The sequence below is a fragment of the Neovison vison genome, chromosome 6, assembly GCF_020171115.1.
Source record: "Neovison vison isolate M4711 chromosome 6, ASM_NN_V1, whole genome shotgun sequence".
Classification (NCBI taxonomy): domain Eukaryota; kingdom Metazoa; phylum Chordata; class Mammalia; order Carnivora; family Mustelidae; genus Neogale; species Neogale vison.
The window spans coordinates 106,634,392-106,661,703 of record NC_058096.1 but is presented as its reverse complement, the minus strand read 5'-3'; the positions used below and the strand labels follow the sequence as shown (position 1 = coordinate 106,661,703).

General features: G+C 39.2%; 1 protein-coding gene across 1 annotated transcript in view; it reads right to left on the bottom strand.

Moving 5' to 3' along the window:
* Positions 1-26,784, bottom strand: part of KLHL24 (kelch like family member 24) — a 49,089-nt gene extending 22,305 nt beyond the window's left edge. The window contains exons 1-4 of the mRNA XM_044251868.1: positions 26,655-26,784; positions 21,324-21,454; positions 19,735-19,797; positions 9,884-10,860 (exon numbers count right to left, since the gene is read on the bottom strand). Coding sequence (XP_044107803.1) covers positions 9,884-10,803 — 920 coding nt within the window. The 5' untranslated portion in view covers positions 10,804-10,860; positions 19,735-19,797; positions 21,324-21,454; positions 26,655-26,784. The remainder of the gene's footprint in view (positions 1-9,883; positions 10,861-19,734; positions 19,798-21,323; positions 21,455-26,654) is intronic.
* Between the last annotated feature and the right edge of the window lie 528 nt (positions 26,785-27,312).

Sequence of the window (27,312 nt, the reverse complement as noted above, 5' to 3'; positions counted from 1 at the left end):
CTCAGCAGGGAGCCTGCTTCCCTCTCTCTCTCTGCCTGCCTCTCTGCCTACTTGTGATTTCTCTCTGTCAAATAAATAAATAAAATCTTAAAAAAAAAAATTAAAAAAAAAAAAAAAGAAGAACTGAAATATTATCAATACTATTTTCCACACTAGTTCCATAAAGAAACTATTAAAGTAAATCGAGAGTAACACCAGATACTTGGTACAACTAACTTATCCTTTTCATAAAAGTATCACTTCCTAAAATTATCGTTTCCTAAAATTATACTTAAAATACCTCTAAAACAAATCCATGTGATTTTCCTCAAAGCCTTACTTATTGACTGATCAAAAGTTACTAAATACTGTCACTAGGGTTCAAAGACTCCCAATTATTTTAATATGGAATCAAGGTAACTATTATATATTATAAGAATTGTGTTTTATACACTTTCCTTATAACATTTTTACTTTTTTCTTTTCTGAAGAGACAGAGAGAGGGGCATCATAGATTGGGGGGAGGGGCAGGTCAGAGAGAGAGAGAATCTTAAGCAGGCTCCACACCCAGCATCAGGCTCAATATGGGGCTCAATCTGAAAACCCTGAGATCACAACCTAAGTCAAAACCAAGAGTCAGACACTTAATCAACTGAGCCACTCAGCGTCCCACATTTGATTTATGTTAAAGCTTCTCTTTGCTTAAACTTGCTTGCTTTTTTTTAAGACTTCTTAGCCTAATAAACATATGTTGTCTGTTTTTGTATTTTTGAATAAGAATAGAGAATAGCACCAAAAAGTAATGACTGAAACAAGTAGCCCCTCTAAATAAAGGATCTTTTCAGTGTCTACTGGAAATGTGTTTTTATCTGAAAAGATCAATAAACTGGTAGTTTTGCCTGTACTAAAGGTCTTACTTGCAACCAAATGGTTTTTAACTTAATTGAAGACAAGCCTGGTGTTCTCATTAAAGACTGTGAATACACCAAAAGTTATTTTTAGGGATGCCTGGGGTGGCTCAGTCGGTTAAATGACTGACTCCTGGTCTTGGCTCAGGTCATGATCTCAGGGTTGTGGGATCAAGCCCTGCACTGTGCTCCCAGATCACTGGGGAGTCTGTTTAAGTTTCTCTCCCTCTGCCCCTCTTCATGCTTGCATGAGGGCTCTCTCTCTAAAATAAATAAATCTTTCTTAGAAGTTATTCTTTATTTCTTGAGGTTGGAAAAACTTTTATCTAAGGCAGGGAGATGACCGCCTTAAAGGAAATGTGTTATTCCAGCTAATAATGGCAATTGGAACAAAAAGGCAGTCAAGATAATACAGGATGAATAAAAGTCTGGATACCCTAGTTCAATCTATTTTTTGGAGTGAACATTATTTTATTAATGCTTTAAAGTGAAAATCCTGATTCTGCCGTGATAAAATAAAAAATATCTGCTGTTTTAGTATTAAATTTTACCATTTGTTCCTGGGAAAAAGTATTACGTATTACAACTAAATTATCTTTTTTTTTTTTTTTTTTTACTATGACTAGTATTGTTTTTTAAAAAAATCACCATCCTCTTTTATCATGAATTAAAGAAAAGATCAAATTAAAAGATTATATTCTTTGATTTATGTGAAAGATTTAAAATAATTCTCTCCCTCTAGCCCTCCCCCTGTGTGCTAATAAATGAATTTTAAAAATCTAAAAAAAAAAATCTCAAAAGGCAAAATACAGGACTTGTTGGATGAAATAACAGACTCAGTTATTATCAATGCCAAATATGCCAGAGATAGGCCAAACTCATTCTCATCAATAAAAGGGGTCACTGGGAATGGTTAATGGCTAATGGAAGAATAACTGAATGTATTTAAAAAGCACAATAGGAAAGCCATTGTTTCCATATAGCAGGAAACTGGAAGAAAGAAAGGAATGATATTAGTAATATAATCTATTCACCATTCCAAGACTCAAAAATATCTGAAAACTGAGCCATCAAACAAAATAATTAACTAGAAGAGAGATATGAGACTTGAAGCCCTACGACAGAGAGACACATGGCTCTCTAGTCTGTAAGATATGACAGTTACTAAACTTAATGTATTAATTAATATATCTAAAGAAAGAATTAGGGGCACCTGAGTGGCTCAGTGGGTTAAGCCGCTGCCTTCGGCTCAGGTCATGATCCCAGGGTCCTGGGATCGAGTCCGGAGTCAGGCTCTCTGCTCAGCGGGAAACCTGCTTCTTCCCACACCCTGCCTGCCTCTCTGCCTACTTGTGATCTCTCTCTGTCAAATAAATAAATAAAAATTAAAAAAAATAAAAATAAAGAAAGAACTATATATCAAAAGAGGGACTGGTTAATCACAAAAGCAATAAGTAAATGAATGAAAAAGTAATCACAGAAGGTCCTACAAGAACAAGCATCTCTTGTGCCCATTCAAGTTCTTGCCTAAGGGAAAGAATCTTAGCTTAGCTAACCTGAACATTACTGGTTCTTTGGTAAGAATATTTTTATGGTGGGTGAGACTTCCTTAAGCTGTACTAGCTGAGAGGACTCCAGTTCTAAAGATCTACTAATTCCCTTTGTTTGGATTCCATGCTTGCAAAACAACCCTTGAAAACTTTGACTTCCCACTTAGTGATTTGTCCATAGTAAAAGAATATGGTGAACAGACTGGCTTAAAGATCTGTATGTGTCCATACAGATATGGATCTCCAAGATACTTATAAATGAAAAAAACAAGGCACAGAACTGAGTGTATAAAGAGAAGCAGGGAGGTATGTGTGTGTATACACACACACCCATAATATATACACACAAAGAATATTTTCAAAGAGTTCAAGAAACTGGTAACAGTGGTATCCTTTGGCGAGAACTGATATATCAGGGATCAGGTAGAGGGAAACTTATATGTATACGTTCATGAAAAATGTTCGAGTTAAGAATAAAAATGAATGACACCTGGATAGTTCAGCTGGTTATGCATCTGTCTTTGGCTTAGGTCTTGAGACCTCAGGCTCTCTGTTCAGCAGGAGCCTGCTTCTTCTTCTCCCTGCCACTCCCCCTGCTTGTGCTCTCTTTCTCCCATCAAATAAATAAATAAAATCTTAAAAAAAAATCTTAATTATAATCTTCATGTTCTTACTGGTTTTCAATAGGAACTTGAGCTTTGTCTTCCTTATGGACTTAATTTTCATTATATAGTAACTGTTAGACAAGAGGTAGTAGAAAGTACTAGAAAAGTACTTAATTCCAACCTCAAAATGACAAGCTTATTAAATCTTAGCTATCTCTGTTGCTCAATGGAATGTGGCAAAGAGCATCATTTTTTTCCCATAGAACTGAATAAATTATTCTTAAAATAAACCATTCGATATCAAGCATATCTTTCAAACCAAATTTCCTATTCTGTAAAAGTAGAGCACAAATTTACAATGTATTTTGATTATTTTCTTTATGAAACCAGCAAAAATTTTTATTGTGCACTTTTGTGTGAAATACTAGGTTATATACTTTTCATATTGTATTTCCAATCCTCACAATCTTACAAGGTGGTATCATGCTTAATTTTGCAGGTAAGAAAATTGATACAGAAGTTAAAATGTTTTGTCTAAGGTCATGGTATTAACTATTTGTTTGGAGCCACATCCCAGTCCAGACCTGATTCTGAAGCTAGTACTCTGAACACATCATGGTACTTCTACTCATCATTTATTTAAAAATAGTCATCATGTAGTAGTACAGAGATTTAAAGTTGCATAATATATATTAATCAAAAGACAACTATTCGTAAGATTTGCTCCTATAATTGATTTCTACTGTTTTTTTCTCCTGAGGGTTTACAACTGAGAATGCAGATTACCAAAGCTTTTGTGCTCTTAGATCAGCCCATATCCTCTTTCTAGGTAATTGCTACCATACCCTGTTTTTTTCTTTTTAAAAAGATTTTATCTATTTATTTGACAGAGACATAGTGAGAAAGGGAACACAGCAGGGGGAGTGGGAGAGAGAGAAGCAGGTTTCCTGCCAAGCAGGGAGTCTGATGCAGGGCTCACTCCCAGGACCCTGGGATCATGACCTGAGCCAAAGGCAGACCCTTAACAACGGAGCCACCCAGGCACCACTCACACTCTGTTTTTTTAACGTATGTTGAGGTTTTCTCTCTTATTTAAGAGATATGTGGGTATGTATAGGTAGAATATTCAGTATGGATTGAACTGTGGAGAACACTTGGCACGGGATAAACAGTGAAGAAATACTGGCTGATGTGAGGACTATAACCTAATTAACAGTGGTGGTAGCAGGCTGTTATCACCCTAATCCAGAGTTAATCTTTGTATCACTAATGGTGGGACCACCAGATATGGTGTGTCTCCTAATGTAATGCAATACAATATACGCATTACCTAGGATGAATTCTAGCCAAAAATATTTAACTTGTCTCCATTAAGTGGAAGCTTATAGAGCTAACTTCCAGTTTTCAGAAACACAGCTAAATTCAGCTAAGTGACAGTGTAAGGCAGCAACCTAATACAGAAGGTGGACTATTTTTCTGGACAACTTCCCCATCAACAAGTTAAAATCATGAAAAAAAAAAAAAACTGTTCTGGATTTAGAGACTTCATGGGAATAACCAGATGCAATGAGTGATATTAAATTGGATCAAGGTTCATTAAAGAACAGTTTGGAAAAGACTGGGGAAATATGAATCCAGATTGGGTATTAGTTAATATGAAAGAAATATTACTAACTTCAAGCGGGATGTTATTTAGCCTATGTTATTGTTTTAAAGATGTGTCCTGAGGAAAAATAAACAAACAAACAGATTTTTAAAAACTGGCTGAATGAATGAATGAATAAATGAAAGAGAAAGTCTGGGCTAGAGTTCTAGGTCTGATAGCCAATAACACGTATGGTAATTAAAATCAAGAGAAAAGAAGAGATCACCTAGGAAGATGGGATATAAGGCAAGACAGAGAGGTGTGAACCGAGGGGACTATCAACATTTCAAAGGCCAGACAGAGAAGGAATGATCAAATGGAAAAAGAGCAGTTGAAGAGGACCATGAAGAAATGGTGTTCCAGTAGCTAAGGGAGGACTTTCAAGAAAAAGTAAAGCAACTGATAAAGTCAAATCCTAAAGTGAGATCAAGGTGAATAAAGAGTGAAAAGAGGCTAACAAATACCAAACAGAAGGTCAGTGATGGCCTGATTGAGAGGAGTTTCAGCTAAGTGACTGGAGGGGAAGCAGAGGAGTGAACTATAATTGAAGTGGAGATATCACTCCTCTTTCAAAGAAGTTTGGAATTTCTCAGAAAGATGACAACCTGACAAACAATACACATTGTTCAGATAATGAAATTCCTAGTGACTGGTACTAATATGCAGTAACAGGTAAGTGAAGGAATATAAGGTGATGATAAGAGTTGTAAAACAAAGGATTTATCTTTATATTCCTTATGCAATGCCTACATAAAATAAATACCTTTTATTATATTCACAACAGTCTGCAAGCTCAATATAACTATAGTTTTTTTCTTATTTGCCTCCTAAAGAAAGATAACATTGAAATCTTATATACAGATGTGCTTCACTGTATGAAATGGATTGACTCTCTTAAAAACTGGATGTAAAATATATTTTTACAAATCAAATAATTAAGCAAAGTAGAAAATTATCTCTGTATTATCTAAGCCTAATTACCTTTAGAGGGCAATCTGATTTCACTTGGGTCATATTTTTATAAATAATGTTAATAATAACGTATTTGATTTTACAATATACATCCTTTCATTCCTAATTCTAATCCTGTACGTATATAGGAGATAGGTGCTGGAAAGTTATTATTAGCCCTATTTGACCCAAAGCCGTTCTGTCTGCTAAAAGGGGACAAATCTGTTTGAAAACACACTTTTCCCCTTAGAAGGATACTGTTTCCCGAAAAGTTCTAGAAGAGCCCCAAAACTGTTCAACTTTTTTTTTTTTTAAAGATTTTATTTATTTGAGAGAGAGCACGAGAGCAGAGTGAGCAGGAGGAAGGGACAGAGGGAAAAGCAGACTCCTTGCTGAACAGGAAGCCCCATGTGGGACTTGATCTCAGATATCTGAGATCATGACCTGAGCTGAAGGCAGAGCTTAACTGACTGACTGAGCCATCCAGGCACCTCCTGTTCAGCACTCTTCTGGCTCAGGTCATGATCCCAGTATCCTGGGATCGAGCCCTGCACAGGGCTCCCTGCTCAGCGGGAAGCCTGCTTCTCCCTCTCCCACTCTCCCTCTTTCTGTTGCCCCCCTCAGCGTGTCTCTGTCAAATAAATAAACAGAATCTTTAAAAAACAAACAAACAAACCCTGTTCTTTCACATTTTTAAGCTCAGCCCATGTTTCTTAATAGCCCTTAAAAAAAACAACAAAAACAACTGGGGCACCTGGGTGGCCCAGTGGGTTAAGCCTCTGCTTTCTGCTTGGGTCATGATCAGGGTCCTGGGATCAAGCCCCTCATCGGGCTCTCTGCACAGTGGGGAGCCTGCTTCCCCCCCTCTCTGATGCCTCTCTGCCTACTTGTGATCTCTGTCTGTCGAATGAATAAAAATATTTATTAAAAAAAAAACTTTAAAAAAATTAGTATATTTATATAATAAAATTGTTTTTTCTTTTTGGTCCTTTGTTAAAAAACAGAGACAGAAACCTTAAGTGACTCTTAATCTCACAAAACAAACTGAGGGTTGATGGGGGGAGGGGGGATTGGGAGAGGTGGGTGGGTTTATGGACATTGGGGAGGGTATGTGCTAGGGTGAGTGCTGTGAAGTGTGTCAACCTGGCGATTCACAGACCTGTACCCCTGGGGATAAAAATATATTATATGTTTATAAAAAATTAAAAAAAAAATTAAAAAAAAGAGTCAAATACATTTCTTTCTTACAAAGCAATTATTATTTTTCACTAACGTCAGTTGACTTTGAAGCAAAAAATGTGCTTTAATCTTAATACAAAGAAGTAATAATTTTTTATAATAATTACACAATATTGTATCTAATATATAAGAAGTTCAGATTGTTGGGTGCCTGGGTGGCTCATGGGTTAAGCCTCTGCTTTCAGCTCAGGTCATGATCTCAGGGTCTTGGAAATCAAGGCCCTTATTCGGCTCTCTGCTCAGCAGGGAGCCTGCTCCCCCCCACCCCCCGCCCACTCTCTGCCTCCCTCTCTGCCTACTTGTGACCTCTCTGTGTCAAATAAATAAATAAATCTATCTTTAAAAAAAAGTTCAGACTGTCAAGTACTGTGAGTTTTCTTTACAGATTTATTTATTTGAGAGCGAGTGCACATGTGCACATGCATGTGAGCACACAAGTGAGGTGGGGGAGTAGAGCGAGAGGGAAAGAGAGTCTTAAGCAGACTCTGAGTTAAGAGAGGAGCCCCACTCAGGCCTTGATCTCAAGACCCTGAGATAGGACCTGAACTGAAACAAAGGGTTGGATGCTTAACCAACCACACCAACCAGGCACCCCTGGGAGTTTTCTTAAGTGGGTCAGACCTACACTACACTATATAAATAATAACAGCTATTAATTTTTAATAACTTCTATGCACCACTTTCGATGATAAGTACCTTAATAGTTTCAATGACAGGGGCGCCTGGGTGGCTCAGAGGCTGAAGCCTCTGCCTTCAGCTTGGGTCATGATCTCAGCGTCCTAGGATCAAGCCTCACATCGGGCTCTGCTCAGCAGGGAGCAGGCTTCCCCCTCTCTGCCTGCCTCTCTGCTTACCTGTGATCTCGATCTCTCTCTCTCTCTCTCTGTCAAATAAGTAAATAAAATCTTAAAAAAAAAAGTTTCAATGGCAGAACCTGTGAGGTAAGTACTATTTATTATCATTCTCACTTTACATATGAGGAAACAGATTAAATCTTTCTATATTCAAACTAGTGAAGATTTTAAAGACATACTATCTCATCATATGCTGAATTTTTAATCACATCCCAAAACAATAATAATCAAAAGCAAAGCTAAAATTTTGGTTTGAGAGCTACGCTCTAATAAATTTATAGGAAAAGTGGAGATGATATGAAAAAATAAAAATACCAGTTTTGCAACAATGTGAATATATTTAACACTACTGAGTGGCACAATTTTTAAAATTAAGGTAACAAATTTATGCCATATTTTTTTACCACAATTTAAACAAATTAGCTTTGTTAGAAAAATATTAGGTTCTCCCCTCCGTTTTTTTTAAAGATTTTATTTGTCAGAGAGAGCATGAGAGAAAGAGCACAGCAGGGGAAGCAGCAAACAGAGGGAGAAGCAGGCTCCCTCCTGAGCAAGGAGCCCAATGTGAGCCTTGATCCCAGGACCCTGAGATCATGACCTGAGCAGAAAGCAGATGCTTAACCAACTGAGCCACCCAGGCATCCTGAAAGATTCTTTACTATATATCTCACAATAGCCATTTCTCGCTTAGTCCAGTATAGTACATTTAGTATTATTCCTTCTTATTATAGTATTATTATAGTATTTTTCTATAGCTTATAAATTGTTTTACTGAAATAATGCACTATAAAAACAAGTCTAATACTGAATTGAATTCCTACCTCTAAATGTATTTTCCAAATTCTCCCTAATAATGATATAATTCTTATAATCAGAAAAAAATTTAAAAATTAAGATTGACATTAAGTAACTGTGGCAATAAGAAGAGGTCTGAAACCTGGGTTTTACATCAAGAATCCACTCAATATATACCAGTTTACTTACTTCACCTTTTTTTTTTCCAATTTATTTATTTTCAGAAAAACAGTATTCATTATTTTTTCACCACACCCAGTGCTCCATGCAAGCCATGCCCTCTATAATACCCACTACCTGGTACCCCAACCTCCCACCCCCCCGCCACTTCAAAACCCTCATACTTACTTCACCTTTATATTTCAAGTTGCCTGTTAGGAAAAAAGGAAGTCTGTGGATTTGCCTATTGTGTGTGTGTGTGTGGTTTTGTTGTTGTTGTTGTTGTTAAGATTTTATTTATTTGACAGAGATCACAAGTAGGCAGAGAGGCAGGCAGAGAGAGAGAGAGAACAGGAAGAAGGCTCCTTGCTGAGCAGAGAGCCTGATGCAGGGCTCAATGTGGGGCTTGACGCTGAGTTGTTTTTTTTTTTTTTTTAAAGATTTTTTTTAAGATTTTATTTATTTATTTGACAGAGAGAGATCACAAGTAGGCAGAGAGGCAGAGAGAGAGAGGAGGAAGCAGGCTCCCTGCTGAGCAAAGAGCCCGATGCGGGACTCGATCCCAGGACCCTGAGATCATGACCTGAGCCGAAGGCAGCGGCTTAACCCACTGAGCCACCCAGGCGCCCGAATATTTTCTTACTTATATGACGGAGAGAGAGAATCTCAAGCAGACGCTCCACTGACTGCAGAGCCCAATGTAGTGCTTGATTTCATGACTCTGAGATCATGACCTGAGCTGAAATCAAGCCAACTGGGCACCCCTGCCACTTGTTTTTTATATGCAGAAGCAGTACAAGAGAGTCCAAGTCTACTTTATATCCAAAGACCCTTTAGAAAGAAAAGTGGAATTATTTGGGATCCTACAAAGATTAAGAGAAATAAGCAGAAATACGCTGAGACGTTCACAGTTGTGAAGACACTCTGCAATAACCTTTCACAGCTCAGAATAACAAAGAATGATAGTGTTGAATCTAGTCTTCACTGAGAAAGACTTTTTAAAAAAAATTCTTTTTGGAGGGGGAGAGAAATTTTAATGATTTATGTAATCTAAAACAAATCTTAAATTATGGAAAGCCATATGTAGACAATGCATATAAATGACTACACTGAGATTTCACTCAGGAGGTTTAAAAATATTTTAAAAATAAAAACTTTTGTTAATTATGTTGTAGTTCTTTATAATTAGTTATCTCACCTGCGTGGCCTAGTCCTTGGAGACATCATTTCATTCCCAAGTATGTGGTACCGTCTTGCTTCATGCAACAGCTGATAACACTCAGGAGAATTCTGGATCAATTGGTCCACCTCAACTGTTTGGACAAAGTAGTTTGGATGCAACAGAGGGAGTCTCACATGTGTCAGGAGCTCATGTAACAGTGGTCTTCTCAGATCAACAGCACGATAGACCCAACGCATGACGGCTTCAAAAACCATTTCCTCTTTACCAATAACAAGTTCATCACTACAAATATAATCAATAAGTTCATCTTTGTCAAGTTCAAGAAATTCTTCATGCTGTGACACATCCTCAAAAGTCTGTAATGCAAAATTCTTGCATTTTGTGAAGAGTGTTTTGAGAGAATGGGTATCAGCAAAGCGCTGGATTCCTAAGCAGTTACAAGGATCAAGTTGCTCCTCTAAGAACTTGGCACAAGCATCACGGAGAACACTAATCTGAAAGAGGCTTGATGTTTCAAAGAGATATTGTACATTCTCTGTAGTGATCTTTACCTTTCCAGTATAAACATACTGCAAAAAACATTCCATAGCTTCAGCTAAAATACCATTGATCTCAACCAACATTTCTCGGCTTTCTCTGTGGTCATTACAAAACATAGCTCTGAAGTAGCTACTACAGGCTGAGAGAACAGCTCTATGGCAAGGAAATTCTTTGCCTTCCACACAAATGATGACATCTGTGAATAAGCGGCTGTCTCGGAATTCATTGAATATCTGGAGTATGTTTTCAGCATGGGATGATCCTGAAGAGAAGTCAAAAAACTCATGGCCTGTCAGAGATTTAGGGTCCATTTCAAAAACTTTACGCTTAGTTGCTGGGGAATCACGAACCCCGAGATCCTCTCTGTTTAGTCTTCGTCCCAATATTAGTACCATTGTTACATCAGTTGACTATGTAATTGTTGAGAAATGTTAAGGCTCTTCTTTATGAGGCTAAAAATAGAGGAAAAAAAATAAAGAAAACATTTCAATATACAAAAAATTCAGCACTGAAGTGACATAGTCTCATTTTGATGTAAACATTACAATAAAATCACATACTTAATGTATCTTATAAGGAGTATAGAGTACTATCTCTTCTTTAAAAAAATATTTTATTCATTTATTTGACAGAGATCACAAGTAGGCAGAGAGGCAGGCAGAGAGAGAGAGAGAGAGAGAGAGAGAGAGAGAGGAGGAAGCAGGCTCCCTGCTGAGCAGAGAGCCCAATGTGGGGCTTGATCCCAGGTTCCTGAGATCATGACCTGAGTTGAAGGCAGAGGCTTTAACCCACTGAGCCACCCAGGCGCCCCAAGAGTACTATCTCTTTTTAATAAGAATTGACAAATAACAATTCGCATTATGGGTACAATTTGCAATAGTACTTCTTTTTTTTTTTTTTTTTTAAGATTTTTATTTATTTATTTGATAGACAGAGAGAGATCACAAGTAGGCAGAGAGGCAGGCAGAGAGAGAGGGGGAAGCAGGCTCCCCGCTAAGCAGAGAGCCCGATGCGGGGCTCGATCCCAGGACCCTGAGATCATGACCTGAGCCGAAGGCAGAGGCTTAAACCACTGAGCCACCCATTTATTTATTTGACAGAGAGAGATCACAAGTAGGCAGAGAGGCAGGCAGAGAGAGAGGAGGAAGCAAGCTCCCTGCTGAGCAGAGAGCCCGATGCCGGGGCTTGATCCCAGGACCCTAAGATCATGACCTGAGCCGAAGGCAGAGGCTTTAACCCACTGAGCCACCCAGGCGCCCCTGCAATAGTACTTCTTAAGGCCACCCCCCAAAGATGGTATATACTTTTTGAATTACTAATAACTTCTTTCTCCCCTCTTACACAACTGGGTTATATCTACTGACTGCAGAGTTAAGTTTGAGTGCTGTAAGACAAAGAATTTGACCACATTCAGAATCTTAATATAAATGTTTATTATCCTAATATAGTATTGTGAGAGAAGAATTCAGTTATATCTATCAGTAGCCTTTAAAAATATGTGTACTGGTGGGGGCACCAGGGCGGCTCAGTGGGGTCATGTGGTTAAGCCTCTGCCTTTGGATCAGGTCATGATCTCAGGGTCCTGGTCCCCCACATTGGGCTCTCTGCTCGGCGGGGAGCCTGCTTCTCCTTCTCCCTCTGTCTGCCTTTCTGCCTACTTGTGATCTCTCTGTCAAATAAATAAATGAAATCTTAAAAAAAAAAATGGGTACTGGGGCTCCTGGCTGGCTCAGTCAGTACAGGATGTGACTCTTGATCTTGTAGTTGTAAACTGGGAGCCTTATGTTGGGTACAGAGATTATTTTTTTTAAAAAATGTGTACTGTTTGACCAGCAAGTCCCTTCCTAGCAAGCTATCCCAAGGAAATAGGAATAAGTGGAAAGATTTATCTACAGTGATGTTCAATGCTCTATTAATAGAAAATACTTATAACAATCTAAATGCCCTACAATAGGAGATGAGTTAAACCACACTACACCTTAAGGACTGAAGACAGTCTATGCAGCCATTTAAAATTATGTAGACTATGGGCGCCTGGGTGGCTCAGTGGGTTAAGCCGCTGCCTTCGGCTCAGGTCATGATCTCAGGGTCCTGGGATCGAGTCCCGCATCGGGCTCTCTGCTCAGCAGGGAGCCTGCTTCCTCCTTCTCTCTCTCTCTCTGCCTGCCTCTCTGCCTACTTGTGATCTCTGTCTGTCAAATAAATAAATAAAATCTTTAAAAAAAATTATGTAGACTATTTAGTGACAGGGGAACTTATTAATCAGATAATAAGTGAAAAGCAGATCATAAAACATATGCTCAAAATAGAAAAAATTATGTTATCAGTGTATCTTAGGGATAGAAAAAAGGAGGCACATATGCCAAAATGTTAAGTGATTTATCTTCTGGTTTCCTCTATTTCACCCAGTTTCTACTATAAATTTGCAGTATCTTGTTTTGAAATCTTTAAGACACATGTATCTATGCCCTTCTCCCTTTCACTAATGTTTCTTGGAGAAGAAACATCCCCAAACTTCTCTCAGAAATGAAGATGAATAGGTAAACGGACTAAGCCAACAGACTGAGGCAATGGGCTACAGCTATCAATTCTCTTTAAGTTTTGATTTTTAATGTGGTTCTTCTGCTGCCACTCTTTTCACATCTCCATAAATTAATATGTGATCCAAAAGGTCTCTGTAACTGGCTTAAGAGCACTCAGAGTAACTCTCAACTATTCCCATGATTTCATAATCTCATACACACAATTGCTTCTAAAGGTCCCAGCTTCCTTCTGAAATATTTCAACAGTTAGATATCCAGGCTTAACTAAGCCTAATAAAGGTTTAAGAAGATCAAGGATAACCCCCTAATGAAATGCCATCCTACATTCACAAGCCACAAATAAAATGGAGACCTGCGAGTTAACAAACTAAATTTAGAACTGTGTTTTGTGGGGCTCCTGGGTAGCCCAATTGGTTAAGCCACTGACTCTTGGTTTCAGTTCAGGTCATGATCTCATGGGTCTTGAGACTGAGCCAGGGCAAGCTGAGCAGGGAGTCAGCTTGACCGATTCTCTCTTCCTGCCCCTCCCCCTACTCATGTATGTGCATACATGCACTCTCTCTAAAAACAAATTAATAAAAAAAAAAACACCCTGTTTTTTTGTATAACCCTCACATATTAAATTGTACCCCATTTTAAAAATCCTTATGTGAAATAAGAAAATATGAAATACCAAAACCAAGAAGCAACTCGTGATATTATATTCTCTTTCATATTCTAATTTATTCTTTTTTTCAAGATTTTATTTATTTGAGAGAGAGTGCATGCACACAAGTTGGGAAGGCAGAAGGACAAGTAGACTTCCCACCAAGCAGGAAACCTGATTTGGGGCTCATTCCTAGGACCCTGGGATCATGACCGGAGTTGAAGGCAGACACTTAACCAACTGAGCCACCCTAGCACCCCTAATTTGTTCTTATATTTGCCTTCTTTTCTCATCACACTAATGACCCAGATGCCCTAGTTGCAATATTCACTAGATACTTCCAACTTTCATCAATTCCTTCACTGAGTGTATTTAACCTTGTCACTTCCATTTTCTAACATTATCAACAAATGTTTATTGTGTGTCTACCATTGCCAGGATACTGTGCTTAGCCTATGGTTTTTGGAGATGTAGGATATTACTAGATATTGCTGCTGAGGTGTTCTTTTTTTTTTATATATATATAGCTGAGACAAAGCATATTCACAAAAAGATTAATAAGGTAGCACAGGCAATATGATACCACACTACTATAGACAGTTCCCACTTAAGGTTCTATTAAATATTTTTTACCTCTTCATATGAATTAGCACTTAATCTTTCTTAAGTCCCAGTGATAGGATTTTCCCTGGGCAGATGTACACCAGGCTATTCAAAACCATTTTTTTTAAAGATTTTATTTATTTATTGATTTGACAGGCAGAGACCACAGGAGGCAGAGAGGCAGGCAGAGAGAAGAGGAAGCAGGCTCCCTGCTGAGCAGAGAACCCGATGCGGGACTCGATCCTAGGACCCCGAGATCATGACCTGAGCTGAAGGCAGCGGCCTAACCCACTGAGCCACCCAGGCGCCCAAGGCTATTCTAATTAGTAGGAAAAAGTCCCTGTTGTAGTAACATTTGAAGGTCACCTAAGTGTTTGCATGTACAAAATCCTTTCTCTTCCATCCCTCTCTTTATCTCCTAATTTTGCAGGTAAAGTCAGAAAAAAATTCAAGCAATGTTATCAATCAAATGGAATAAAGATGCAAGTAAAATAAACACTATTTTTATTTGGGATCGATCACCAGGTGAGGATTCAGAGGCAGTATGCTAACAGGGACATTTCTATTGTGTTCATGTGGATTTAAAACATGCTAAAATGACTGAAGGAGGGTCATTTTGGTTCCCTCTAAGAATTCTGGCTAAAACTAAGGAAGTTCTTGGAAATCTATTAAGTCACGCTGTAGGAACTATTAAGAGCCAAATCTGCGTACTAATTGTGTATTAACTGGTTTGATGATGCCATGGGGGCTATATTTCCTTGAATACATTAAAAAAACAGAACAACACTTTTTAAAATCAGAACAATCTTTTTAAAAATATGCTTGCTATGTGCCTGGCACTTTCTAAATTCTCTTTTTTATTTTTATTTTTTTTAAGGATTATGTATTTGAAAGAGAGAGAATGAGAGAGAGAGAGAGAGAACAAGAGAAGGGGAGGGTTAGGAGAAGCAGACTCCGTGCTGAAGAGAGAGCCCGATGTGGGACTCCATCCAGGGACTCCAGGATCACCACCTGAGCCGAAGGCAGTCACTTAACCAACTGAGCCACCCAGCCATCCCTCTCTCTCTTTTTTAAAGATAATTTAGTGGGGTGCCTGGATGCCTCAGTTGGTTAAAAAACTGATTCTTGATTTTGGCACAGGTCATGATCTCAGGGTCACAGAGTCCCACAAGGGGCTCTCAGTAGACAGTCTGCTTGAGATTCTGTCCCTCTCCCTCTGTCCCTCCTCTGCTCTCCCTTAAATAAATAAATCTTTTTTTTTTTAAAAGGTAAGATTTATTTATTTATTTGAAGAGGGAGGGGCACAGGGAGAGAATCCTCAGGTAGACTCCCCTCTCAGTGTGGAGTCCAACAGAGGGCTTGATTTGACCACCCATGAAATTACAACCCCAGCCAAAACTAAGAGTTGGATGTCTCACCAATGAACCACCCAGGTGCCCCAACTGTCTAAATTCTTCATACAGATTTAATTTAAACCTCCCAACAATCTTATGAGGTTGTTACTACAATTAACAAGAAAAGTTGTTTATAGCCTTAGGACTTTATCTTTATACACAGGATTAAGACAGATTTTTCTAAATAGGCAGGAACTATTTGTAAAGTAAGCGAAAGACTGACAGGGGTAATTTTTACCCTCACTTCTACATTTAAGAAAACAAACAGAAAATTTTAAGTATTCAAATATTATATATTATTTTCAAAATGTATAACAAAGTTTATAATATAATGAAACTGTTATATAGCAGTGGAAACTCATGTAGAAAGCCTATTTAAATAAACACACAAATAAAAATAAACCTAAGAGAAAAAAAAATAAACCTAAGAGAATGCTTATGAATAACTGGTTTTTGGAGCAATGTCAATTACTGGGTATTTAGTCAGTAAAATTAGTTTTTCTTAAATTTGAGGAAATATTTGTCTACACATACATTATGGTCCTAGAAAGCCAAATTTTGAACTGTAATCTATTATGTTCTGAAGGTTTTAGGTAACAGATTTTCCTAAGAATAAAAATCTTCTTTTGTTCGTTTTACGCACACCTGGGTGGCTCAGTCAGTTAAGCATCTGCCTTTGGCTTGGGCCCTGGTCCCAGGGTCCTGGGATTGAGTCCCTCATTGGGCTCCTTGCTCAGCAGGGAGACTGCTTCTCCCTCTGCCTGCAGCTCTCCCTCCTTGTGCTCATTCTCTCTCTCTCTGCCAGATAAATAAATAAAATTTAAGAAGAAAAGCTTTTTTAAAAAATTTTTTTGTTCATTTTAATACCTAAATGAATAAAATTACATGAGTTTAAAATATTTTAAAATGTATTATCAAGAACATAAATGTATTAAATATATTTTCAAGAACTAAAAAAAAGGGAGATGTTTCCTCCCATCTCTCTGGAGATTTTCCTGACTAGAGAGTTCAAGTTTGCCTTATTATAGGTCATTCAACTTCTTGGGTTATGGATGCCCATGCAAGTGGGTGCTACTCACAAATACACGCACATATACATGGGTTAAAATGTAGAAATTCACTTATAGGGCACTTGAGTGGCTCAGTCATTAAGTGTCTGCCTTTGCCTCAGGTCATGATCCCAGGATCCTGGGAACAAGCCCAACATCAGGCTCCTTGCTCAGCGGGGAGCCTGCATCTCCTTCTCCCTCTGCTTCTGTCTCCAGCTCCCCTTGCTTGTGCCCTCTCGCTGTCAAATGGATAAATAAAATCTTTTTTAAATATTCACATATAATACATATCAATTCTAAATTGCAAGCTCCCAGACATGTGCACATATCTCAAATATACTTTTTTTTTAAAAAGATTTTATTTATTTATTTGAGAGATAGCAGAGAGAGACAGAGAGAGCACGAGCAGGGGAGGGGCGGTGGGAGAGGGAGAAGCAGACTCTCCGCAAAGCCAGGAGCCTGATGTGGGGCTTGATCCCAGGACCCTGAGATCATGACCTGAGCTGAAGGCAGATGCTTAACTGACTGAGCCACCCAGTGCCCCTCAATACACTTTTAACATGAAGTTATCTCAATAATGGTTCAATACACAGAAACCTATCTCTCATAGATGAGAGATCACTACTGTGCCTGAATGCCTATTTTTGTTGTTGAAACTGAAAAAAGTTCAAGGCATGTAGTATCACAAGTGATAACCATTCAATTATAATGAACATAAATAAATATGATATGGAATAGAGCTTATTTTAACCTTAATGCTTTACCAAGCTAAATTTAAATTATGGTTGAATCAGTCATAAAACAGCTTCCCAAATAAAGAATTTATCTTCAAATCAGCTTACTTAAATTCTTACTGCGTTTTAGATGAAAAAAAATTCATAAATTATTGTTTTTGACTAGTGATATTATTACTGGCATTACTGACAACATAAATTTTCAACTTTATACCTTTTCTGTTCTACATTTTTGTTCTCTCAGTATTTGAAGTTTTTTTTTTTTTTTTAATTTATTCATTTATTTTGTGGGGGCAGGAGCTCATGAGCCAAGGGAGGGGAGAGGGAAAGGAAAAGACAGAATCCTAAGCAGAACTGCACCAAGCTCAGAGCCAGAAGCAGGGTGCAATCCCACAAAGCCAAGATCACGACCCAGGCCATAATCAAGAGTCAGATGCCCAACTGACTTAGCCACCCAGGTGCCCCTTCTCAGTGTTTAAATGAAACAAAATATTGCAACAGAATACAAACAAAATAACAGACTATAAGGACTAAGAATTTCCCTTTTGGCTAAAAGGGACAAGAAAGAAAACAAGTGAAAAGATACTCTTCTTTCTGTATCCAATAATCTTACTGTGTCTGGTATTTGTTACCTAGTAACTCTATCTGATAAATTTGGAGATAATAGATTGAGCAAGTTATGTATTAATATAAGGCTGATTAGACCTTTGTAGGAGTTAAAGGTTTGTCTTTCATGTTATTTTCTGCCTCTTATTCTTGTAGCTGGTTCCTTGACTGTTGACTGACAAGAGGTCTTGTCAGTGGAAAACTGAAAATCCTGACTATAACAGCTATAAAATCACCTGCTGCTATTACAAAGTATTCAACAGCAACAAGATACTTGTTTACTGCCTTGTACTTGGGGAGGCTATCTCACAGATCTGGGCTGTTTCCTTCCAAGCAGCCTTGGCCTAGCTTTTTGTACATCCTCACTTTTGCTAGACTTTCTGACAACTCTCCCATTAACCAGTGTCCACAACACGAAATGTAAACTCTTCCTATACAGGGTAAATAATTCACGCAAGAAGATATTAGAGGGTGCCTGGGTGGCTCAGTGGATTAAGCCGCTGCCTTCGGCTTAGGTCATGATCTCGGGGTCCTGGGATCGAGTCCCACATCGGGCTCTCTGCTCAGCAGGGAGCCTGCTTCCCTCTCTCTCTCTGCGTGCCTCTCTGTCTACTTGTGATCTCTCTCTGTCAAATAAATAAATAAAATATTAAAAAAAAAAAGAAGATCTTAGAAATAGGAGAAGTATTTCAAAGTGTATCTTTTGAGCTTCCAGATTTAATTTACCAGCTTTTGTTTTCCCATTTTACAAAAGTATTTTATTTTAACTAGTAATGGTTGAAAATGTGAACACAGGTTTAACCACATCTCACAGTACAGTATCTAATATAGGTTCAAGATTTATAATAAATGAATTTATATACAATCAAGCCAACAAAACATAAATTACAGGTAGAATTCTTTAAAAATTTAACAAATATCAAAGCATCATCATTCCTTTCAGGAAAAAGTAAGCAACTAAATAAGCATCTCTAAACAAAGTAAGAGGGAAAATGTTTGTTCCAAAGAAATACAATGACAAAGTTTTATTTAGATAAAGGTAGCAAATGCAAGGGTGATCAGACTGTCATGTCAGTGCCTGACTGCCAGTTGCATGATTTGTCTAGAAAAGGTAGTATCTTTCTTTCCCTTGCTTACGTCTTCAGGAGCTTTATTCCTGAAGCAATACTCTCACTTGAAAGGAAGATTTTTAACAGAAGGATTTTTCTGGTTAAAGGTACTCTAGGGTTTATTTCCAACTGCAGAACTCAAGCATGTTGTAGATCTAATTCCTGACTGCTAGGCAGATTTAAAATTATTTTTGGCCTATGTCTCAGAAAAATGAGGAGAATTTCCTTAATATCTCCAAGGCTACAGAAAAATGTAGAAGAGGGACTGTTTTCTTTTATGATCTTGAGGACAGAATTGTTTCCCATTACACTGACTGGCTTAAGTAATCCCTGGTTAAAGAAAGGAAAATGGTTTGGATTCTCCAATAACAATGTTTAGTTGTGTTTTTCTTTTTTTAAGATTTATTTGAGAGAGAGAGAGTGAGAGAGCATGCAAGTGGGAGGGGTAGAGGGAGGAGGAGAAAGAGAATCCCAAGTAGATTCCTCACTGAATGCACAGCCTGACACAGGGCTCAATCTCAAGGGCCCTGAGATTACAACTTGAGCCAGAATCAAAAGTCAGACACTCAACCAACTGTACCACCCAGGCACCCCTTAGGTATTTTAGAAATATTATAAATGTAAATATAACATAAATAATACCTTTTTAGCATTTGTTTGACCAAATCCCCAGTCAAAATATTTGTGTTGTTTTAACTTCCACACCTAAAATAAATGGAGAACAGCAATGTATTATCAGATACTAATCACTCAAAGCACAGTTGGCTTTACTTGCTAATATGTTAAAGAAGTTTTTAGTCTTCAGTTTCTGACTTCTACATAGTTTAAAAGTTTACTTTTGCATAGGAAATCACTACTGAATAACAATTCCTTAAAGCAAATTAATAATTTTATGCTCTTTTACATACAAATTAGTTTCCTTATTGGTCAACTTCCTTACTTGACAATATTATCTTGGAGTAAAGTTTCTTGAAAGATGAGTAAACAAAGATTTGTGTCAATAGCAAGTTAACTGGTGGCACTGAGATGACAAAATATATATCCTGTGACTATTCCACTATGGCTATTTGAAGAGTAGCTGGTAGTTGAGGTCTCATCTGAGTTTGGGGCCATTAAATAATTCCGAGTTTTTCTATCAATAATACAAAAATTGACAGTTTAGTCATTATGTATTATAAAACTATGGAATCAGTTTGAGAAAATCAGAAAATGTCTTGGTAATTCAAGAAAAAATTCATTTTTAATCCTTGTTATCTAGATTATCCATATAGAATCTCAAATAATTATTTTAGAATATATAAATGCATTATTATACATGCATTTTAATGCATTAATATATATTATTTCTTCTACTTTGTTAAAGCTTATAAACTTAGTACCTGTGAAAACCAATTAATTCAGCACAGTTCTTTTTTTTTTTTTTTCTTTTGGTGGATGGGAAGGAGAGGAATGCTTAAGAGAAAGTACTAGAACCATGAACGGTGCAGAGAACAGCAATAGTAATTAAACACAAGTGGTTCTGGTGTCTGGCCCAGATATCTACAAACAGAACTCATAAAGTGTTAAAAAGGCAAATTTTTAAAAGTTGATCATGAAAACCAAGATATGAATTACTCATTTTTCCCTACATAAGTACACAAACACATCTCTATGCCCTGATTATGCTACAATTGTAAAACAGAAGTTATTTTGAACGTTCCCTTACTCCCAGAAGTTAAGTATAACTTGTGTGTATCCCTGGTAAAGAATATTTCAACTTGGTCAAATTAGGAGATTGTTAATCTTAGCTAAGTAAGTGGCTTTTTTCCAAATGGACAATAAAATCCTGAGCCAATGTAGGCATCCAAGTCAACTGAAGAAATGTGTTTCTGTCAGGCACTGGGATCATAAATACTGGATTCAGATTCAATTCAAGACTCTATAGGGCTGGGGTGCCTAGCTGGCTAGGCAGAGCATGTGACTTGATCTCTGGGTTGTGAGTTGGAGCCCCAAACTGGGTATACAGTTTATTTCAACAAACAAACAAATAAACAAACAATAAAAGGAGAACAACAACTACTCCAGGACTGATACTAAAATAGATTCAAATTTTTAGTGTTTTTCTAGTAGGAAATGCAGATTGGAATAGATTTTTCTCATGACTGACCTGGTCTAGAATTATTACCTTAAGGAGTAGAAGGGCAAGGCAATTCACTAGGGCATTTTGAGTGGAGTTTTAAGGAAATACTTACCAGCCTAACAGGTAAAGGCAAAGGACAGAGGAGGTCAGTGTACAAAGCCCAAAGGAGTTATAATATCAGAATTGATCTAGAATGTAGCTGTACTGCAACCAAGCCCAATTTTTCTTCAGAATGCAGGAATCCTATACAAAATAAAGAAATTACCATCAATCTTAAAGATTGTGTGGGTTAAGGAGGAGCTTTTAAGACAATACATACCATATAGCAAAGGAAACCAACATTTTCACTAATGTGGTCCCTACAACTAGTGATAGTGAACTGTCACATACTATGTTCTACGCTACATTTTCCCAAATTTAACTTTGAGTGCAGAAAACAGCAATGAGAAGACTAACCAAGAAGAGGTTTATTTTTAATATAAAGCTATATAGATATAAAGCAAAAGAAAGCCAGAAAAGTACAACATAGTAAGTCCATTATTTAAAAATAACTAGAAAATTATACTTAACATGGTACTACATAAAATCATGCAGTTTTTATATATTTTTATACATTTTATATTTTTATACATTTCAAATACTTTCACCCGATTTTCACAAAAGCTAATTTATTTATCTGAACCATTCTATTTAATGACTTTTTAAAAGCTATAAATTTAGGGCACCTTGGTGGCTCAGTGGGTTAAGCCGCTGCCTTCGGCTGAGGTCATGATCTCAGGGTCCTGGGATCAAGTCCCGCATCGGGCTCTCTGCTCAGCAGGGAGCCTGCTTCCCTCTCTCTCTCTCTGCCTGCCTCTCTGTCTACTTGTGATTTCTCTCTGTCAAATAAATAAATAAAATCTTAAAAAAAAAACTATAAATTTACACTCTTTTTTTTTTTTTAAAGAATTTATTTATTTATTTGACAGAGAGAGATCACAAGTAGGCAGAGAGGCAGGCAGAGAGAGAGAGAGAGGAGGAAGCAGGCTCCCTGCTGAGCAGAGAGCCCGATGCGGGACTTGATCCCAGGACCCTGGGATCATGACCTGAGCCAAAGGCAGTGGCTTAACCCACTGAGCCACCCAGGCGCCCCTAAATTTACACTCTTAAAATTTCAATTTAAAGCTTTACTTTGTGAGCATCTGTAAAACTGAACCAAGTTTTACAAATTCAGTATTTAAAGTCCAGTCTTCAAGGTGTTCTTTTCTTTTGAGGGGAGGAAGAAGAGTTTATTTTACTCTAAATAAATGTTTATTTTACACAGCTAAATAAAAAATAAACAGTAAATAAACAAGATGTTATTTTCAACATTTTAAATGTTGAATCAAGAACACATTTACCATCAGACATCAGAAACCAACTGACACTTCAATTTCTTTCCCTAGGATTAGAGCAACAAGTGGTTATCCCTTGTTGACTAGAATTCAAATGGTGAATATATTCTGATTAATGAGAGAAAAAAAATAAGTGTCTAATGATGAAAAATTTAGCAGTGCTTAAACAATGTGTCAGACTTAACAATATGGTCCTATAACTAAAAAAGAATATGATCTTAAATAACAAAACAAAATAATCAAATACCTTCATTCAGCATTTCTCTCCCTTGCCTTAAAACTTTTGCATACTACTATTCCCCAACCCACAAAGGAGGAAAAAATGTTAATTATCAAACATCACACCTACTATCAAGCTGCCTATTAAGCCTATTCATGCTTCTCACTAGACTTAACTTGTAGACTTAATGTCATTTGGTTTTACCCTGCTAACATGTTTCTTTTAGAAACATGGTATTTAATACACTGTTCCATATTAAAATCAAACTAAATCTGCAAGGACACTACCTTCTGCTCTGCCACTCAACCAAACCAAGTTTAAGATCTAGTATTTTGGATGACTTCTCTATGTATAAAATATCTTTGTTAGTGATTTATATTTACCTTAGGGGTGACAGAAATTATTTACAGAAATAACTTTTAGAAACTATTGAGTAAAGAGTAAAACCTAATCACTCTTTTTAAAAGTAGGCTCCAAGCCCAGCGTGGAGTCTAATGTGGGGCTTGAATTCACAACCCCAAGATCAAGACCTGAGCTGAAATCAAGAGTCGGACACTTAACCAACTGAGCTACCCAGGTGCCCCAGGCCTAATCACTTTTAAATATCATTTAGTAGACTTTAAGATGTTCCAAATGCTGAAAAATTATAAACCCTTGGGTGACGAATTTAGGCAGAATGACAAACTCATCAATTAAAAGTTTAGCTATTATGTTTTTAATAGTAGAAAGAATAAAAGTTTCAAAATATCAAGTTGTCAGATGGCCACATTTTGTTTCAGTCACACAATTAGGATCATATAAAACTTCATTTAGTTAGATGGATATACTTATAAGCCTATTTTATTTACATTTGTCAGCATACAGTCCATACCTAAATATTTATTGAAAAAGGATGTCTCAAATTTCTAGGTAAAAGTATATATGGGGCACTTGGGTGGCTCAGTCGTTAAGCATCTGGCTTCTGCTCAGGTCATGATCCCAGGGTCCTGGAATTGAGCCCAGCTGAGGCCTCCCGCTCCCTGCTCAGCGGGAAGCCTGCTTCTCCCTCTCCCACTCCCCCTACTTGTGTTCCTACTCCCCCTGTCTCTCTTTCTCTCTGTCAAATAAATGAGTTAAAAAAAAAAAGTCCAGTCATTAAAGAGGTGGAGTGTAGGGGCACCTGGGTGGCTCAGTGGGTTGGGCCTCTGCCTTTGGCTCAGGTCATGATCTCAGCGTCCTGGGACTGAGCCCCACATCGGGCTCTCTGCTCAGTGGGGAGCCTGCTTACCCCTCTCTCTCTGCCTGCCTCTCTGCCTACTTGTGATCTCTCTCTGTGTCAAATAAATAAATAAAATCTTAAAAAAAAAATAAAAATAAAAAAGAACGCATGAAGTCTCTGGTAGTTGTTTAAAAAAAAAGAGGTGGAGTGTACAGTATAAAAAAGTATATACAAAAAAAGTATGTACAAAATAACTAGAAATAAAGTAACTAAATAAAAATAAAATAAAAATAAAAATAACTAAAAAAGTATATACAAAATAAATACAAAATAAGTATAAAAAAGTATATACAAAATAACTGCTGTCATTTATTTAATAGTATTTATTTTTCACAGGCTTGACTTTTGGGTTTTAATGAAATGGCAGAAGAACAAGGAAGTGTGTTTTATTTTTAAGTATTAAGGTTTTAGCAACCTGAACAAAAGGTAGGAAAGTTGAAATCAAAGCTTAAGAGCTTTAACTCATTTCTTTTTCCTGTTCTGAGACAAAGTTACAGGCTTTGTCTAGATAAGCAGGCTTCTGAGTGTTGATTTTAAGAAAAGGTTAGAGGTTTGCAGTTTGTACTTATTTAGATATGTTAAGTGTCCTCAATGCACAAGTGAAGAGACAGTTTGGGATCACAGAGGCTCCCTTCTGGTGTAGTCATTGAATATTAAAAATATATTAAGAGTGCATAACAAATGAGAGCTGTTCATATTCAGTTCCTGCTATGCATTAGGTCTTGGGTGAATTCCTACAAATTTACAGGGAAAGAAAATCTGATAAAGCCCAAGTACACTATTAATTTATGAAATTAGGCAAACTGCATATTTTCTTGGAGATTTTACTAACGTGGGTAAATATATGAGGGTGCCATAGTCCTCTTAAAACAAAACAAAACACAACACAACAGGCTCGCTGCCGAGCAGGGAGCCCGATGCGGGGCTCGATCCCAGGATCCTGGGATCATGACCCGAGCCAAAGGCAGAGGCTTTAACCCACTGAGCCACCCAGGCACCCCTAAGCTGTATCTTTTTAAAAGTAGGATTCTAATTTTAATCTTGGTCGACGCGGGTCAGATTTTAAATCTGTTTTACACTTCTTATAAAAATCAAACTCAGCTGGTGGACCTAAAAGGCTATAGCTGCAAATAGTAAGCGTAATTCTTCAAAAGCTGCTTGGAAGCAAGTGATTAACCACTAAACTCAATTGTGAATAGTCATTGCCTCAGGGGTGAGTGAGGCATCCTAAAATATGGCGTTAAAGTCCTTATTTCGCTACTTAAACCTTGTTTACAGAACCAGCAAAGACAATTTCGCAAGAGAACTTCCTTCCCACCAGTTCGGTAATAAAGCGGCACTAGTTAAAGGGGGCTAATTTTCCGGTCTTCGAAGGGCGGGCAGCGGCTGCCGTCCGCTGCAGTCCCAGAACTGCCTAAGGCTGGGGCAGAAGCGGCGGCGGTCACCGAGGAACAACAGGGTGGCTCGTCCTAGAACTCCAGTCCTTCCGCGCGGGAACGCGCGCCGCTAGCTACAGTTGGGCCGCAGCTGCACCAGAGGCGAGAACGCGCGTTTCCGCGCGTCCTCCAGATCACCTTCAAGGGGGCGGGGGAGAACAGCTAAGGGCACAGCGACTAGACATCCGCCAATAAACACTCGGAACTTGCCCCGTCTTCCCGCCCACAGTCCGCCGCAGGCGCCCAATCCCAGCTGTAGTAACCGTCTGCGCCTCGAGTGTCCAGAACTTGGGGGCGGGAACATTAGGAACTAAATTAAGAATCCGCGTCCGGGACTGGTAGGAAGGTGGGGAGGTTAGGCGGAGACTCTGCAGGCTGAAAGCCTGCGCCCCCGCCCGCCCCGACTCCCCGGGGACGGTCGCTCTAGGGCCGGGTTCCCGGCGCTGGCTCAGCCGCCATCCGTGGTAAACAAAGGCTCACGGGGGGTGGGGGCGGGGGTAACGGTCAGGTGACGGTGCCTGGCACATTTCGCAACTGCTTTAATGGGGCTTCTCTGGCCCGATGCCCTGAGACCCACCTTGACCCCGTCAGCCCTCCCGAACAGGACCAATGGTTGCCCCCACCAAACGAAACGTATTGGCTCGAGACCTTCGCATTCTTAGTGCTTCCTTCGATTAAAAAAGAGCAGCGCCTGGTTCAAAGCCCATTGGCAACATGCGGGGGCCGTCTGCCCAGCCCTGTGCACCAGCTGCCCCTGCCCCTGGGGCAGAGGGGTGACCCGCACCTGCTACCCCCAGCCCCGGCGGCCATGCTCCTCCCAACCCGCCCCCGGAGGGCTGCGCCAGCAACGCCGCGGTTCCGGGGCGGTAGTGCCAGGAGGCGGGGGTGCCCTCCCTTCAGGACTGCCGTTACCGTGCCGGCACTGAAGAGCCCCCCCACCCCGGGGTGCCCTGGAGACCCCGCGCCCCAGACAGAGACGCTGCAAGTTCCAGCCTCAATCTCTCCTCAGACCCCACGTCTGGCTCCGAGACTCCGGCCAACGCCGGCTTCCCTCCTGCAGGCACCCCCATGGTAGCGACCTCAGCCGCCCCTCCGCCCCCGGTTCTAGCCGGTTCCTCGCCTCTCGGATGGTTCCGGAGCTGTCATCCCCGGGTACCTCTCAGCGAAGGCTGGAAAGAGGCAGCAGCAGTGGCCAGCAACGGCAGCTCCTGCTTTCCCTCTGCGGCTGGCGGCGCAGCGCTCTCCTCAGCGCCGGCGTCTCCCTCCAACCACCAGTGTTTGCAGCAGCTCACAACAAAGGAAACATGTGACCGCCGGGGCCAAAACACTGAGCGTCACCGACCCCTGGCCAATCCAAGTGGGCGCCCCCTGCCCTCGGGCATCCTGGGATATGTAGTTCCCACTCCGGGGGCGCCCGCCGGGGCCGCTTGGGTTTCCCCGCTATAGCGCTGGTGTCTGTGCGGAGTGTGAGGAAACCCAGTCCAGGGGTTGCTGATTGGGAAACACTTTGCTTTAGTTAGAGACGGGTTAAGGAAATCCATCCATGTTAGGAGCCTTAGAGAGAAACCTGAGTCGTATGTTTATTGCCACGTCCCAAGGCAAAAGCACATTACCAAGAATTCTCAGAATTGGGCCGAGGACATAGAGATCTTTTTATTTGACCCCTTGATAAACAATCGGGAAATCTGAAGGCCTGAGGGGTGAAAGGGACTAGAACTCTGGTCGCTAGACAGCCCAGGGAAACCGCCTTTCCCCGCAAATCTGTTCATGTCGGTCATATCAAATCCTAGGTTACCTCTTAATTTTAAACGTGC